This window comes from Ailuropoda melanoleuca, chromosome 4, assembly GCF_002007445.2.
Source record: "Ailuropoda melanoleuca isolate Jingjing chromosome 4, ASM200744v2, whole genome shotgun sequence".
Taxonomy (NCBI): Eukaryota; Metazoa; Chordata; class Mammalia; order Carnivora; family Ursidae; genus Ailuropoda; species Ailuropoda melanoleuca.
Window position 1 is genome coordinate 95,641,807 of NC_048221.1, and position 19,056 is coordinate 95,660,862.

A 19,056-nucleotide genomic window follows, 5' to 3' on the forward strand; every position below is an offset into this window, starting at 1 on the left:
CAGTTTTTAAAGCTTTTGCACTGCTATTCAGATCTGACCTGTATGTGTGTGTACCAGTGGCCAGTCTGAGACTTGGGTAGTAGTGTGTCTCATACTTCTGTGCTCAAAGTGTAGGTACACTGTTTAGGTTCGGATGCACACACACAAATGGCTCAGGGATAGGCCCAGGAGTTTATAAACATATGTTAAGAAGTTGCTTTTCTCTTTACAGTTTCCCCTTGAGCTCCCCTTTCCTGACTCTCAGGACAGAAGGCAGGAGCTTAATTTACTCCTCTCTTCTATGTACTTTCCTATGACTACTTTGTGTCAGTTGCAAGTGGCTTAGTACAGAGGGGACCAAAACTCCTCAGTTGGAAGAGGAAAGTTTTCCATCTGTAATTTATGCAATTGAGAATTATTTGCTTAGATATTCCAGCACCGTTTTTGAAATTGATTATTTCCTTTTTGAATTTAGTTAGTACCTTTGTCAGAAATCAGTTGGCCTCTTATGTGTGGGTAAAAATAATTTTACTCTATTCCTTTAATCTGTTTATCTGTTTTTATACTAATACCATGATGTCTTTTTTTTTTTTTAACCATGATTTTTTTTACTGTAGCTTGATAGTAAGTCTTCAAATCAGGTTATGTCCTCCAGCCTTGTTTTTATTTTCACATTACATTTGCTATTTTAAGTGCTTTGTATTTCGATACAAAGTTTAGAATAAGCTTCCTAATTTCTATGTTAAAGCTTCTTGGGAGTTCGTTTAGTATTGCATTGAATCTATAGATCATTTTGTGAATGATTGATATCTTAATATTGAGTCTTCCCATACTTGAACATTTTTTCCACTTATTAATGTCTCTCAGTAATAAGTAATTTTCAGTGTGTAGGCCTTGCACATCTTTTGTTAAATTTATTCCTAAATATTTTGTGTTTTGTGATACTATTGTATATCTATTTCAGAATTTGTCTCTTCTAGTTATTTGTTGCTTGTATATAGGAATACTGTTGTCAGGCCAATTTATATACGTCAACAAGTTAATTTTCATTTTAATTTCTTACTTACTGGATCAGAGCTTCCTATGGGCTAATTTAGGGCAATGGATACTATGACCACAGAGAATTTAGGTAAGCTAATACTTCCAGTGGTTAAGTTGAGGCATACTTGCTGTCCTCTATTTTATATTAAGTAACTGCCCTAAGATTTAGGGAGTGTCTTATCTAAATTTAATGAGATCTGCAAGTATGGTATTTATTCTTCATAGACAATCCTGTTGTCAGGGAACAAGCAGAGCAGTTTTACTTCTTCCTTTCTAATCTTCATGGCATTATTTATTTCTCTTGCCTAATGCACTGGCTAGGACATTCAGTACAATATCAGGTGGAAGTAGTAAGAGCAGGCATCCTGCCTTATTCTCTGTTTTGGGAGGGTGGGGAAATAGATTTCGTTTTTCATCAAGTGTGATAATACCTGTAGATTTTTTTTTTAAGGATTTATTTATTTGTTTGAGAGAGACAGTGGGGGAGGGGCAGAGGAAGAGGGAGAGAGAGTCCTAAGTGGGGCACAGAGCCTGAGGCAAGCTCCATCTCACCACCCAGAGATCACAACCTGAACCAAAACCAGGAGTTGGTGCTCAACTGACTGCTGTCACCTAGGCAGATGCCATTTATCAGATTAAAGATGTCCTCTTTTACTGTCTCCTATGAGTTTTTATCATGACTGGGAATTGAATTTTGTCAAATGCTTTTCCTGCTTTATTGAGGTAATCATATGTATTTTCTCAGATTTTTTTTATCAATGTGAATTACATTGGTTAGATTTTGAATGGTAAATTTATCTTGCATTATTGGGATAAACTCTACTTGCTTATGATATATTGTCCTTTTTTAATATTTATTACTGAATATAGTTTGCTAATATTGTTCTATAATCTTTTTGAAGTGTCCTGATATCAGAGTTATGTTGGCCTCCAAAAAGAACTGGGAGATATTCACTCTTACATCATTTTCTGAAAGAGTTTGTGTTAGATAGGTATTATTTGATTTAAGTCTACCATGTTGCATTTTGCTTTCTATTTGTGTCATCTGGTTTTTGCCCTTCTTTCCTGCTATCTTTTTTTAAAAAATTAATCATGCATCTTTTATTATTCTGCCCTATTCTCCTTATTGGCTTTTTATATACATATTTATTTTTTAATAAAGAAATGGGATGATCCCCACCCAAAATTTGGTTCAGATATGTCAGCTTATGACATTTCTCATACCATGAGAATTGGAGAGGAAGTTTATTACTCACACAGGGACTTCTAGGGTGAGCTGGATGAACACAAACAGGTCCAGGCCAGCCTTGGCAAAGCAGAGCAAGTGGATTGGGCTTATAGTGGCTAGGAAGTACAACTAGGAAAAGGGTTCTATGTGTGGGAGGTTTAAATTTTCTGTTGGTGCCAAAGAAGGAGGTACACACATTCAGACTTTCTTACCATTCTGTCCAGATGTAGGGCCAAAGGCAATGCTTAAAAAGTAGTCATTAGTGAAACATCAAAAATGAAGTCAGACTTTATTACAGTACATGTTGTAGAGATTACCCTAGTTATCCTTAATTTATATGTTATCCTTTGTTGCTAGACACAATTTACCTAATATTTTATTTAGGATTTTTACATCTCTATTCATGGGGGATATTTTATAATTTTCTTTTCTTGTAATATCGTTGCCTGATTTTGGTATGAGCATTAGGCAGACCTCAGAAATATATTAGGATACTCTGAAAGAGTTTGTGTAAGATTGGTATTCTCTCTTTCCTAGGTATTTGGCAGAATTCACCAGTGAAACCGTTGTGGCCTGGAGTTTTTAATACAGATTCAATTTCTTTAATGGCTATGACTGCAGATTTTCTTTTCTTTTCTTTTTTTTTCTGATGTCAGCTTTGAAAGTGTTTTTCAATAAATTTTTTTTCTATTCTAACTTGTCAGAATTTGTTGACATGAGTTATTTTCATAATATCTTCTTATCCTTTCAATTTCTGAATCTCTAGTGATACTAGTTTTTTTATGTCTGGTATTGGTAATTTTTGTTTTCTCTTTTTTTACTTGATTGCTTTTTCTAGGGGTTAAGCAGTTTGGTTTTTGTTGATCCTCTAGTGCATGTTTTCTGTTTTTAGGTTTCTGCTTGTATGTTTATTTTTTTCCTTCGGCTTTGGGTTCTAACTTGATGGTCTTTTTCTACATATCTGAGAATAAATACTTAATTTTTTTCATATCCATTAATTTTCATTAATATTTAGCATTTTCTGATATACACAGATTTTTATGTAGCTTCTCATCACTATCTTTGCTCTAAATATTTTCTCATTTCTGTTACAATTTGTTGTTGTTGTTCCGTGGGCTATGTAGAGATGTGTTTCTTAATTTTCAATTATATGGGAACTTTCTAATTATTATTTATTTCTAGTTAATTCTATTGTGGTCATTGAGATTATATTCTAAATGATTTCAGCATATTTAAATTTCTTAGAATTGCTTCACATTGCAGTATATTTTCATTTTGATCAATGTGCAGTTGAAGGAAGTATGTATTTTGTAGTTCCTGAATATAATATTTGTATATGTCAGTTTGGTTCAGTTGATCAACTGTTATGTTGAAATCTTCATTTTCACTGAATTTTTGTCTGCTTGTTTAATCAGCATTTGAGAATATTATGTTGATATCTCCTTTATTTTTCTTTACCATTTGGGAGTAAGTTGTTGACATGCTGCCCCATCACTGTATCATTTCTGTGATGATCATACTGATCATCATGTATCATAAAAAGAACATATTCCTACACAACCCAAATAAAGCCATGAAAATCAGGAAGTTAATATCAGTGCTCCATTACAAACACTCACTATTCAGGTTTTCTGGTTGTTCCAGTAAGGATTTTTATAATAAAAGGAGGCAGTTCAAAATCACATGTTGCATTTAGTTGTCATGATTCTAATTTCCTTTGGTCTGGAACATTCTTCAGTCTTTCCTTGATTTTCTTGACCCTTTGAAGATAACAGATCATTTACTTTGTAGAATTTTTTTTTTAAAGATTTTATTTTATTTATTTGACAGAGAGACAGCCAGCGAGAGAGGGAACACAAGCAGGGGGAGTGGGAGAGGAAGAAGCAGGCTCATAGCAGAGGAGCCTGATGTGGGGCTCGATCCCATAACGCTGGGATCACGCCCTGAGCTGAAGGCAGACGCCTTAACCGCTGTGCCGCAACCCAGGCACCCCTGTAGAATGTTTTTCAATTTGGGTTCCTCTGATGTTTCTCATGATTAGGTTTGGGTTAGGAATATCACAGAAGTGACATTGAATTCTCATCATATGTTGTTAGATGTTGTACAATTTTCATTTGTCCTACTGTTGACAATTATGACATTAATTACTTAAGGTTATGGCTGCTAGGTTCCTCCACTGGAAAGTTACTCTTTTTCCCTTTGTAATTATGTATTTTGTGGGAAGTACTTTGAAATTATATAAGTATCTCATTCCTTTGCAAATTTTTAGTTTATTATATCCATATAGAATCATGCTTTCTTATTTCATTTGTGGGTCTATTATATTTTTCTTCACTTTTTACTTTAAAAATATATAGACTCAGAAGAGATTACAAAAAGAGTTTAGAGTTCCAGGTTCCCATCACTCAACTTCTCCTTTGGTAATATCTTACATAACTTTAGTACGTTATCAAAACCAGGAAATTGACACTGATACAGTACAGATAAGGAGACTACAGACCTTCATCAGATTTCACCAGTTTTTGCCTGCAGTTGGGCTTCTTTTTAATGTATATGCATATGATTCTATGAAATTTAATCACATAGATTCGTGTGATAATCAAGATACAGAAGTGTTGGGGCGCCTGGGTGGCACAGCGGTTAAGCGTCTGCATTCGGCTCAGGGCGTGATCCCGGCGTTGTGGGATCGAGCCCCACGTCAGGCTCCTCCGCTGGGAGCCTGCTTCTTCCTCTCTCACTCCCCCTGCTTGTGTTCCCTCTCTCGCTGGCTGTCTCTGTCAAATAAATAAAATAAAATCTTTAAAAAAAAAAAAAAGATACAGAAGTGTCCTGTCATCACAAAGGAATTCCTTGTACCTGTCCCTTTATAGTCACACTCCTTCTCCCTGCCCCCTGTCTTCTTTAAGCCCTGGAAACCATCTCTACTCTATGATTTTATCATTTTGAGAATGTTCTATAAATGGAATCGTAGAGCCTGTAACCTTAGGGATTAACTCTTTTTACTCACCCTAATGACCTGGAGATTCATCCGAGTTATTATATGTATCAATAGCTATTTCTTTTTACTACTAAGTAGTAGTCTAATGTATGAATATATCACATTTTATCCTGTAGAAGGACATTTGGGTTGTTGCCAGTTTTTTACTATTAATGGTATAGCTGCTGTGAACAGTCATGTACTTATTTTTACGTGAACATAATTATTTCTCTAGGACAGTGATTCTCAACCAGGGGTGAGAATTACGGGTTTTGGCAAAGAATACCATAAGTGAGAAATACCCATCTCTTCACATCATAGCAGAGAGTATGTGACATCCACATGACATTGGTGATGTGAACCATCATCACTTGAATAATACGGTGTTTGTTAGGTTTCTCCACTGTAAAGTTACTATTTATCCCTTTTTATTACTCTGTTCTTTGGAATCCAGTTAATAAGTCCAGCCCATACTCAAGGGAGAAAGGAGAGATTAATCTTCACCTCCTTGGATGGGGAGGTATCTGCATGTTTTTTGGTGGGGGGGTATTCTTCTGTAAACAAGATTTGTCTCCTCTCATTTTTTTGAATCATTTATTTATTCTATTTTAATATTAATTCTCTAAAATCTTAGCACATAATTACGATCTTAAAAACCTCTGGTTCCCCCACGACAATAAACTTCCTGAGGCAAGTCTTTATTTCTTATTTGTTTTTGTACACTCTATGCATTTAGCACAGTCCCTTAATTTATAGTAGACTTCTAGTAATTTTTTTTAAATGATTGTATTTTTACTTCAACTGAAAAGTACCATTTCCTTGGCTAAATTATATAATAGCATTCTGTATTGAAATTTAAAGTAGATTTTAAAATGAATTAACTCACACATGCTTACATTATAATAAGTATTTAAGATAGCAAAGGGTACTTCTGAAATAACCGTTTGAGGTTGATGTATCTCCACAAAATATTCCTTGAATCTACCTTTGGAAAGAGATTACAGTATTTGATAAGCCACGGATATTACCTTCTGTGTCCTTTCTCTTTTTTATTCAGACCATCAGAGGAGATTAAGACCCCATTTTCTGCCTTCCCTGGAAAATTGTCATCTGACGCAGTCACTCAGATAACAACAGAAAGTCCAGGGAAAACCATGTTTTCATCGGAGATTTTTATTAATGCTGATGATCGTGGACTTGAAATTCCAGAGCCCAGTACCGAGAAGCTGGGCAAAGTTCCTGTCAGATTTGCTTCATCATCTTCCGTTCAACAGATTCCTCGTCCTCATGGCACAGATGGTAAGAGAATGTGATTACATTTTTAGGTCATATTACCAACTTCTATATGAAGTGATCTCAGAAATTTGTGAGGGGGTCTTTGTAGTCAGAAAACGTAATTTTAATTTTAAACATTAGGATCCACATGATTCTGTCTTTTATTTACATAGCTATGAAAGAAATGTGATTATGTTTTTGCCTTAATTTCTAGTGGAGTTAACAACTTACACGGGACTCATGCTGCTTGTGGTTGACTTATTTTTATCTCATGATACTTAATGAATTAGTTCATAAAAATTTAAAAACTGTGGAGGTTTGGTTTTAGGTGGGCAGGTGAATTATTTTCATTTTGTATTATATTAAATGTTACATACTGTAATAACTAGATGAAGATACATGTAATAGTGCAAACACAATACCAGTCTGTTTCTTGCTTATTAAACAATGACCAGGGATCCAGGTTGACTGTCGTGCTGGTCTCTTTAAAACACAGAATCCACAATTACCTTGGATTCATCATCATAGTCAACTAGAAGGGACAAAAAAAGCATGGAGAAGTACATCTGCTAGGCCTGGAAGTGTCTCAGATCATGTTCTCCTAGCTAGGAAATGGTTTAGCTATGATTTTGAGGATAAGAAGTAGATTTTGATGAATAGCTAGCGATCTCTATCCTAAGGTCTACATTTAGAGTGTTCATATGCTGTGACAGTGGTATTTCAGTAGTGCTTATACTATATAACATTCAAAATAGAGCATGTTATTTTCTTTTTCAGACCAATAGCGGGAAAATTAATTAAGTTCCCATTCTTCCCTCAGATGAGAGTGGGAAATTTAAGTTACTAATTTAAGAATTTAATAGTTTGCCCAAGTCTACTGAAAATATTATTTTAAGTTTTCCTCCTTATGCAAAAAGGTTATCTGTCTGTAGATAAAGATGGGATATGCCTAAATATATAAAGAAACTTTCTTGATTCAACATTTAACTTTGACTGAATTTAATTTAAACAAGTACATGTATATGTTAAGATGGTTATAATTCTTATATATTTTTATGGTGAAGTAAAAACATACCCCTGGATCTACAGTTTAATAAATAGCACAAAGATCATCTTTATATGTCAGTTACCTAGTGCCACAGTGATACTGTAAAACAACCTCACAAATCTCAGTGTTTTGTAACAACAAACATTTGCTTTTTTCACTCATGGGTTTTGTGAGTCAGTTGGAGTTTGGCTTCAGGCTACAGAAATGGTTTGGGTCTGTTCCACATGCCTTGTTCTGAAACCCCAGCTAATGGAACAATACCTACCCTGGGTTATATTGTTCTCATGGTGATGCCAGAAATGGGAGAGGGGAAATCCAACTGTGAAAGTCTGTTTCAAACTCCTACTCACATCAAATGCATCGATTTATATAGAGGCCGTAATTTATGGTTTCACTTTTGCATACAGGACCTGGGAGAAAGGATTCCTTTAAAGGATTAATATCATTTGGCTTACTGATAAAATATTTTTAATACTGTGTATTTAAAAGTAAAATTTTGTGAGGTTTTTTTTTTTTTGGTATGAAAACATTTTAACTTACAAAGAATAGTATGTGAAACACATGACTGTGCTCAGTACTCTGAATCAACAAAATCAGAATTATATACGATATGTGTATATTCAGTTTTGTTTTCCAAGTTTTTGAAGAAATAAATTTTATAGTTGAATTTTCTTCTTTGCCCTTCTCTAATCTTTTTTTTCTTTCCTAAGAGTAACCATTATTTGCTCTGTAATCGCTCCTCCCCCATTGGCAGCCAGGCCAGAGTAACCTTAAAACTATTGCATCCAAACATAAAGTTGTCAGGAATTCTGAAAATCCAGTTATCTGTCTCAGAATTCTCCAGCTCCGTATGACAGCCATTCTTGCTCTGGGTCCATTGTAATTCTGCCCACTTGTTATTCATTTTTTGGTAGACTTTCAACTAACTGGTAAATTTAACCATCACTATCAAGCTTTGTATACACTGGTAGAGGAAGAAAATTAATAAATCAGTATTCTAACAATGACCATAGTAATGATCAGATAGAAGTGGAGGCTATAGCCTATTTTTTCTATTTAAAATTTCCCCTCCTCTGTACTCTTTTTTGTTTCCCTTGACTTCAGAGAGACAAAAACAAGTGTGTGTGTGCGTGCGTGCATGTGTCTGTGTAAATCTCTCTAATAAATCATTACTTTTGTACAGATGTATACCTCCTTCCTCTAGAATGCTAGCTCTTCTTGAAGGCAGAGATATTTTTCTGTTTTAGTTAACTGATATATTCTAAGAATCTTTTTGTTTGTTTGTTTATTTATTTATTTAAGTAATCTCTACACTCCATGTGGAGCTTGAACTCACAACCCCGAGATCAAGAGATACATGCTCTTCAGACTGAGCCAGCCAGGCACTCTGATATATCCCAAGAATCTTGTACACTGCTTGGCACATGAAAGGCACTCGGTTTTAATGTTTTCTTATTAATTGTTCTGATCTTTTATCTCCCTAGCCCAGCCTTCACTGTTGCCATATAAGCCTCCTGGTAGTACGAAGATGTACTATGTTCCACAATTAAAACAAATTCCTTCATCTCTGGATTCCAGATCAGATACGACCATTGAGAGCTCACACTCAGGTATTATGCATAAATTATTCAGAATTTTATTTTTTGAAATTTTACTTGTGGATTGGCTGGTTAATTCTAGAATGACATATGAAAGCTCAGTGATATTTAATCGATTCTTCAGTGAAATGTGGAGCTTTTCATGCCTCAGTCTCTGATTCAGAAAAGTGAGTTATTTGGCGAGATGTATTATGTATATGTAAACATTTAATAAGTATTTAATGGAGAAAATTGTATGGATAATTGTTTGGGTTAGTGGACTTCATTTCAGACAAAGGTTTCCAGGTTTTTTCTGTTCACATTTTCCTTAGTATTTTGGTGATTTTTTTCCCCCTCATCATTATGTAGAACACATATAAACACAAGAGGTATTTTTTGAAACAGCTCTAAGTTATTAAGACATAGATACTTATTGTTTTGATCTAACAACTTAATAAACAAAAATATTAGGTATTTTAGTTCTGGGTTTTAAAAGAAAATATTTTACTTTGTTCATAAATAACCACAGTTATTTACTAATGTGATATGTGCAGCTGTTAGAACACTGTACAGCTTCTCACACCTTGAGATGAAATTTTACACAACCTCAGTTACTTGCTGCTTTTACTACAGAAACTGTCAAAAATCTAGCTTTGCAAAGATAACAGCATTGAAAGGAATGTGGCATTATCTAATATTGAAACTTTAAACTACTTTGAGCTAGTAGCTTGTGCACTGTATACTAGATACCAATTATCACTGTTGTTTCCTTAGAATCTTAAAATATCCCATAGCACCCTTATGATATCACCACAGGGGAACTGCAGATTTAGAAAATGAGTAGCAGCCCATGCAGGAATTCAATAAATATTTCCTGGGGGGATTTTAGGAAGAGAATACTGAGTTGGCCTGGTATGGGGTTTTGATTGATGGGATAACATTTAGAGTGGTTCACAGGAGATGACTTGGTTCAGTTTAGATATAAATTTTTTTTCATGATTTGTCAGTAGACATCTTTATATGTGTAGAAATCACACACAAATGAGAAATTTTCCCTAGTCTTAGGCAGATTTTTTGTTAACTTTAAGAAGACCAAGCAAGTATCTAATGGTAACTAAGTTGAAGTGCATAAATTAGTCACAATTTTATTTTTCGAAATTTTACTTGTGAATTGGCTGGTTGATTCTAGAATGACATATGAAAGTTCTAATTCCCCACTATGCTTCTAATCCCACTATGATGCTACTGAAAAGAACCGTAAAAATGCTCATATTACCAAATGATAGGATTAATTATTAAGCCTATAACCAGGAACTAGTAGAAAGTTCCACTGCATGCAAGGCTATGATTTTAAAAACACACTTTATGTGGATTGATTCCTAGGTTGCAACGGTGATTCAATACTTACAAATGAATCAATGCGATACATCACATTAATAAAAGTTAAGAACCATATGATCATTTTCAATAGACGCAGAGAAAGCATTTGATAAAGTACAATATCCATTCCTGATAAAAACCCTCAACAGAGTAGGTTTAGAGGGAACATACCTCAACATAATAAAGGCCATATGTGAAAAGGCCACAGCTGATATCATCCTAAGTGGGGAAAAACAGAGCTTTTCCTCTAGGGGCAGGAACAAGACAGGGATGTCAACTCTCACCACTTTAATTCAACTTAGTACTGGAAGTCCTTGCCACAGCAATCAGACAACTAAAAGAAATAAAAAAACATCCAGGGGCACCTGGGTGGCAAAGTGGTTAAGAGTCTGCCTTCGGCTCAGGGTGTGATCCCGGCGTTATGGGATCGAGCCCCACATCAGGCTCCTCCGCTGGGAGCCTGCTTCTTCCTCTCCCACTCCCCCTGCTTGTNCTCCCCCTGCTTGTGTTCCCTCTCTCGCTGGCTGTCTCTATCTCTGTCAGATAAATAAAAAAAATCTTTAAAAAAAAAAAAAAAAGAAATAAAAAACATCCAAATCAGCAAGAAAGAAAGCATTCACTATTTGCAGATGACATGATATTATTTATAGAAAACCCAAAAGACTCCACCAAAAAACTGCTAGAATTGATAACCAAATTCAGTAAAGTCACAGGATACAAAATCAACATACAGAAATCTGTTGCATTTCTATACACCAGTAATGAAGCAGAAGAAAAAGAAATTAAGGAATCTGTCTCATTTACAGTTGCACCAAAAACCGTAAGATACCTAACCAAAGAGTTGAAAGACCTGTACTCCGAAATTGAAGATGACACAAAGAAATGTTAAGACATTCCATGCTCATGGATTGGAAGAACAAATACTGTTAAAATGTCTATACTACCCAAAGGAAACTACACATTTAATACAATCTCTATCAAAATGCCAGCAGCTTTTTTCATAGAGCTAGCACAAACAAACCTACAATTTGTATGGAACCACAAAAGACCCCAGATAGCCAAGCAACCTTGAAAAAGAAAAACAAAGCTGGGGGCGCCTGGGTGGCGCAGCGGTTAAGCGTCTGCCTTCGGCTCAGGGCGTGATCCTGGCATTATGGGATCGAGCCCCACATCAGGCTCTTCCGCTATGAGCCTGCTTCTTCCTCTCCCATTCCCCCTGCTTGTGCCCTCTCTCGCTAGCTGTCTCTATCTCTGTCAAATAAATAAATAAAATCTTTAAAAAAAAAAAAAAAGAAAAGGAAAACAAAGCTGGAGACATCACAATCCCAGACTTCAAGTTATATTACAAAGCTATAGTAGTTGAAACAGTATGGTATTGGCACAAAAATAGCCACATAGATCAATGAAACAGAATAGAAAACCCAGAAACGAAGCCTCAATTACATGGTCAATCTTTGACAAAGCAGGGAAGAATATCCAATGGGAGAGAGACAGTCTCTTCGATAAATGGTGTTGGGAAAACTGGACAGCAACATGCAAAAGAATAAAACTGGAACACTTTTCTTACACCATATACAAAAATAAATTCAAAATAGATTAAAGACCTAAATGTGAGACACGAAACCATAAAAATCCTAGAACAGAACGTAGGCAGTAAAGTAATATTTTTGACATCAGCTATACCACCTTCCTTCCAGATAGGTCTCCTGAGGCAAGGGAAACAAAATAAAAAATAAACTATTGGGACTATATCAAAATAATAATCTTCTGCACAGGGAAGGAGACAGTCACCCAAACTAAAAGGCAACCTACAGAATGGAAGAAGATATTTGCAGATGACATAGCTGATAAAGTGTTAGTATCCAAAATATATGAAGAACTTATAAAACTCAATATCCCAAAAGTGAATAGTCCAATTAAAAATGAGCAGAAGACACGAATAGACATTTTTCCCGAGAGGATATGCAGATGGCCAACAGTCATATGAACAGATGCTTAACATCACTGATGATCAGGGAAATGCAAATCAAAACTACAATGAGAGATCACCTCACACCTGTCAGCTAAAATCAACAACAAGAAACAGCAGTTGTTCACGAGGTTGTAGAGAAAGGGGAACCCTTGTTCACTTTTGGTGGAAATGCAAACTGGTGCAGCCACTCTGGAAAGCGATATGGAGGTTCATCAGAAAGGTAAAAAGAGAACTATCCTATAATCCAGCAATCACACTAGGAGTATTTACCCAAGGAATACAGAAATACTGACTTAAAAAGGATATATATGCACCCTACTATTTATAGCAGCATTATCTATAATAGCCAAATTAGGGAAACAGCCCAAGTGTCCATTGATTGATGAATGAATAAAGAAGAGGTGGTATAGGGATGCCTGGGTGGCTCAGTCAAGTGTCTGCCTTTGGGTCAGATCATGATCTCGGGGTCCTGGATGAAGCCCCGTGTTGGGCTCCGTGCTCAACGGGGAGTCTGCTTCTCTGTTTGCTTCTCTCCTTGCTCGTGCTTTCTCTCTCAAATAAATAAGTAAAATCTTTAAAAAAAAAAAAAAAAGAAGTGATATACACACACACACACACACAACGGAACATTACTTAGCGATAAAAAAAGAATGATATCTTGCCATTTGCAACAACATGGATGGAGCTAGAGAGTATTATGCTAAGCAAAATAAGTTAGTCAGAGAGAGACAAATACCATATGATCTCACTAATATGTGGAATTTAAGAAATAAAACAAACGAGCAAAGGGATAAAAGGGCGGGCAAACCAAGAAACAGACTCTTAACTAAAGAGAACAAACTGATGGTTACCAAAGGGGAGGTGGGTGGAGGGATGGGTTAAATAGGTGATAGAGATGAAGGAATGCACTTGTGATGAGCAGCGGGTGAGGTATGGAAGTGTTGAATCACTATATTGTATACCTGAAAGTAATATTATGCTGCATATGACCTGGAATTTAAATAAAGCTTCAAAAAATAAAAACACACTTAATGGGGAAAAAGTACACAAACAATCATTTAATGGCTACCAGAAAGAAAACAATTGAGTAAGAAAACTTTGATCACTCTTTCACTTTCAGCCCCCGGTAAGAAAAACTTTGATCATTCCTTCACTTTCAACCCCCAGTTCAGAAGACAGAAAGAATGTCTGTACCAGTAAAAATCTGATCAGATGTCTCAATACTTTTTGAGGCCCCCATTGTTCTACTATATGTTTATGTCCCTAACTCTCATCTAGTTGGAGATAATAATTTTGAGAAAAATTGGAGAGTGGTGGAAAGAGAAAATAATCCAGGAATGGTACATTGTATCCTGAGAAATACTGTCCCTGTAAATAAAGTACTAAATACATCAATAGGACAGAAGGAGATCCAATAACTATATATACACTTCAGATTGTAGTTTTCATGTTCTCCATCTATTCTGAGTGGGGGAGTTGACCATAGTAAGATCCTTTCCTAAACCAGTAGAGCTACTGTAGGTGAAAACCTAAGAATTGTTCTAATACCTGTTGTCAATTAATATGTTATGCATCTATAGATATGAGAAGGATCCAGTTGGCATTTGAGGCCAAAGACAAGTCATATACCTTTAGTAGCAAATGTGCGGGCCAAATAGATTTTTCCTCAACTGAGAATGAATAAACATTTGAATTAATGAAATCCCTAAAATATAAACAAGGCGAAGGTAACAGCTCCCCAAAGAAAGAGATCGATGTTAGAAATTTATGTATTATGCCCAGTAACATTCTTAAGTAGAACAAGACTCTATTTATATTAGATAGTAAGTTCTGAGACATGTCTCTTTTTTTTTTTGTCATTTTATACCTCATACCAGTACTCATTTTAGACATTCAAATATTTGTATATTGATAATCACTGTATAGGAGCGAAAAGCCAGAGGGAGAGAAGTGGCTGAGATCATTTAAAGGAAGTGGGGCATTACAGCAGAGAAAATGGTGGAATAAAGACCTAAGACTTTGCCCCTTGGGAAAAGCAACAAAAATTGACAAAACTTCAGAAAAATTTTCCAAAATTCTGGAAATTAACCAAAGGCTTATAGCAGCCCAGTGAACATTTGTTCAAGAGAAATGGCTGTCTCTTGGTAAGAATAGTAAGCTTTGTGGCATTTAACTTCCCCTAGTCCCATTCTCACACTCAGCTCTGTAATAACCTTGAGAAATATCAGCCGCTTTCCTAGGACTGGAGGGAATAGAACAGAACCACACCTGTTTCAAAACTTCATTCCAAAAGAGTTGTCAGAATTTGATCTGTCTGGTGGTTCCCTGGAATATGCCATTCAAAAGGCTTGTCTTTATTTAATCTCATTCAGAGCTATCCAGTGCTAAAAGGCTGTGTATATGTGTGTGTGTGCAGGTGTGCGGGTGTGCATGGGGTGTTTCTCAAGAATATTTACAGGCAAGTGTTTTAATGTTATAATGCCTGAGGTGATAGACAACAGTTGAGGCAAACAATAGACTAACCCAAAGCTTAAAGGTAAAAACCAAGGATGAGATGTCCATAGATGTTTTGAAAAGCTTTGACAGGGTCGCCTGCATGGCTTTATCAGTTAAGCATCTGCCTTCAGTTCAGATCATGATCTTGGGGTCCTGGGATCAAGCCCTGCATTGGGCTCCCTGCTCGGTGGAGAACCTGCTTCTCTCTCTCTGTCTCTGCTGCTCCCCCTGCTTGTGCTCTCTCACTTGCTCTTTCTCTCTGTGTCAAATAAATAAAATCTTTTAAAAAAGAAAAGAAAAGCTTTTACATATTCCTGGAACTCTAGAAGACTGTTTACATGCATAGGCCTATGTGTATTCTCAGGAAAGACCTGAAAAGACCCTACCCTTTATCTCTGGTTGTGCTTGAGTCTCTGTAAGAAGAAAAGGAAGGCTAAGGCAGAGTTGACAACTGCCTGGCTCAAAGTTGAAGGCATGTCCTGATATGCACGCAGAACCCTTTTTGTAAATCTTCCTGATTTACTGGTTCAGGGTGTTTAAGGAAATCTCTGTTTAGGTCTTAACTGACCAACTAAACTAGTTGAGTAGAAACTTCAGTAGATTTTACAGAATTCATTCAGAGAAGTTACTTTAAAAAAAAAATAACATAAAGTAACAACAGCAAACTTTGGGGAGTAGACAGAATCTGATTTCTGAAATTACCATATATTATTATTTAAGATGTTAAGTTTTCAACAAGAAAATTACAAGCTATGAAATTAAAAACCAAAAAATATGGTACATACACAAGAAAATAGCAGTTTAGGAATTGTCTCTGGGAAATTCCAGATGTTAGACTTACTAAACAAAGCTATTAGCTATTTAAAATATGTTCAAAGAACTAAATGAAACATATCTAAAGAACTAAAGAGGGGCGCCTGGGTTGCTCAGGTGGTTAAGTGTCCAACTCTTGATTTTGGCTCAAGTCATGTTCTCAGGGTCGTGAAATTGAGCCCCACATCAGGCTCTGCACTGGGCGTGGAGCCTGCTTAATATTCTTTGTCTCCCTCTCCCTCTGCCCCCACTCCTGCTCATGTGCTTGCTCACTCACTCGCTGTCTCAAAAAATAAAAATAAAGAAGTATGAGAACAGTGTCTTTTTTTTTAAAAGATTTTATTTATTTATTTGACAGAGACAGCCAGCAAGAGAGGGAACACAAGCAGGGGGAGTGGGAGAGGAAGAAGCAAGCTCCCATCAGAGGAGCCTGACGTGGGGCTCGATCCCAGAATGCCGGGATCACGCCCTGAGCCAAAGGCAGACGCTTAACGACTGAGCCACCCAGGCGCCTTGAGAACAGTGTCTTAACCAAATAGATAATATCAATGAAAAGTTACAAATTACAAAAAAAAAAAAAAATCCAAAGAGAAATTCTGGAGTTGAAAATACTAATGGGATTCTTCCGGATGAAATGAGTGGACACCACCAGTAATTTGAATCCATATTAAAAAATAAAGAGCACTGGTAAAAATAAAAGACAGTATAAATGTATTTTTGCTTATAATTCCATTTTCTTTCATACGACTTTAAAGACAAACACATAAAACAATAATAATAAATTTCTGTTGTACAAAAATGTGTAGAGATATTACTTATGAAAATAATAGCATAAAGAAGGGAAGAGACAGAGCTATAGAGGAAAAATGTTTTTATATACTATTGAAATTGGTATTAACCCAAATAGATTAATTTATATTAAAATATGAATGGTAATTCCTGAACAACCACTAAGCTATAACTCAAATAGTAAAAGACTCACTGTAGGAATTAAAATGCTATACTAGTAAATATCTATTTAACACAAAAGAAGTACTAGTAGAGAAGTTGAGGAATAAAAAAGACATAATACTAGAGAAAAAAGTAGAAAAATAGCACACCTAAATCCTGCATTATGTGTAATGATATTAAATGTAAATGGGTAATGCTCCTGTTAAAAAGGCAGAGATTGGCAAGGTAGATAAAAAGACATGATCCATGTGTATGCTCCCTACAAAAAAAAAAATTTCTTTAGTTTCAAAGACAAATTGGTGGAAGTTAAAGGATCTAAAAGAATATGCCATGTAAACAGTAACCAAAGAGGACTAGAGTGTCTATTACTAGATATAAAAACTAGGAAGATTGGTAGGGGAAGAAAGGGATAAAGAAAGGGGGGTAATCAGAAGGGGGAATGAAGCATGAGAGACTATGGACTCTGAGAAACAAACTAAGGGCTTCAGAGGGGAGGGGGATGGGGGAATGGGATAGACTGGTGATGGGTAGTAAGGAGGGCACGTATTTGCATGGTGCACTGGGTGTTATACGCAACTAATGAATCATTGAACTTTGCATCAGAAACCAGGGATGTACTGTATGGTGACTAACATGATATAATAAAAAAACATTAAAAAATAGACTTTAAATTTATTAGCAAAGATAAAAGAGGTTTTATAATGATAAAGGTAAATTGATCAAGAAAATAAAATAGTTATAAATGTATATGCACCTAACAACAGAGTCCCAAATACATAAAGAAAAACTGACAATAAAAAAACAACAAAAACCTGACACTGTTAAAGAGAGAAATACACAATTCAAGCCAGTAGTAAAGGTCACATATTATATAATTCCATTTATATGAGAGGTCCAGAACAAGCAAATCAGTATAGACAAAAAGTAAATTAGTGGTTGCCAGCAGCTGTAGGGGAGGGGGAAATGGAGACTAATTGCTAATGCGTATAGAGTTTCTTTTTGGGGTGACAAAAATGTGCTGGAATGAGATAGCAGCAATGATTATAAATATACTAAAAACTACTCATTTGTACACTTCTTAAATTGGTGGCTTTTATGTTATTTGAATTATATCTCAATTTTTTAAAAGGGAGGGGCAGGGAGCTTCTGGGGAAGATGGCAGAGTAGGAGACTCCTACTCACCCCATCCCATGGATTGACCTAGATAACGCTCAACATCAGTGTAAGTAATCCAAAAAATGACTCAGAGACTGGCAGAGCAGACTCTCCCCAGCTAATTGTAGTGAAGAGGGCACATGAAATATGGTAGGAAGGGCAAAGACTCGGGAACCAAGCTGACCCACGAGACTGACCATGGGAGGAAGGGACATGGCACGCCTGGAGAAGGAAGAGGAGCAGACCCCACACTAGGCACCCCAGGCGTGGGGGACCTGCGCTGGAAAATAAATCCCCATAACATTTGGCTTTGAAGACCAGAGGGGCTTAATTTATTGAGTTTTGATAATCACTGGGGCTTAACACCAGGAACTTTAAAAATAAGCAGGCTCTGCTTTGGGATAACCAGAGGGCAATAGGAAACTGAGTCCCCACTTTTAAAGGAACAGCACAACAGCCTTTTTGAGATACAGTATAGAAGCAGCAGTTTGGAAAATGCCTAGAGGATATGGGAAGATCTATTTCCTAATCTCAGGTGTGCAGTAGGAGCAAGGATCTTTAGATTTCTCCAAGAACAAAAGAGCCAGTGCCATTTCTTTTCCTCATCTGCAATCCTAGATACATGCGTATTTGGTGGAAGAAGCATGAACACTCTCCACCTAGCTTTCCTAATAGGATGCCCCACTCCCATGTTGTACCCCCATGGGTCTGCCCCATCCAAACTGCTCTCAACAGGAGTTCTCCAAAAGGTTCCAGGTCTTCTCCCACAAGCATACCAACACATACCTAGCTTTGCTAACAATGTGTCCTGTCCCCACATTCTCCTGCGGATTTGCTCCATCTGACCCACCCTTGGCCACCAAGTCCATCCAAAGTGACACCAGAAGCATGGCATTGTGCAAGTAGCCCAACAGTGACCAGGACCACTCCAAGGTGATTCCCGCCCTGGGTAGAGATGAAGATAAATACACACACCAGTTCAGCTGTGGGCTGGGAGCAGACATCTGGTCTGACTGCAGGCCCTGCCCACCACCAAAAGCCTCTCAGGGGACAACACAAGGAGAGCACCCTGCAGTTCAGTCCAGCTGCAGCTCTAACAAACATCTGGTCTTACCCAACTCAACCACAAGGCAGCCCCAGACTGGCCCCTAGCAACATAGAGAC

At 36.6% G+C, this 19,056-nt stretch overlaps 1 protein-coding gene across 18 annotated transcripts in view; it reads left to right on the forward strand.

Moving 5' to 3' along the window:
* ALMS1 (ALMS1 centrosome and basal body associated protein) overlaps positions 1–19,056 on the forward strand; it is a 174,757-nt gene that overhangs the window by 104,149 nt on the left and 51,552 nt on the right. For all 18 annotated transcript variants that reach the window (XM_034659360.1, XM_034659361.1, XM_019802036.2 and 15 more), the window contains 2 exons: positions 6,283–6,524; positions 9,033–9,158. In XM_034659360.1, the coding sequence (XP_034515251.1) occupies positions 6,283–6,524; positions 9,033–9,158 (368 nt within the window). The remainder of the gene's footprint in view (positions 1–6,282; positions 6,525–9,032; positions 9,159–19,056) is intronic.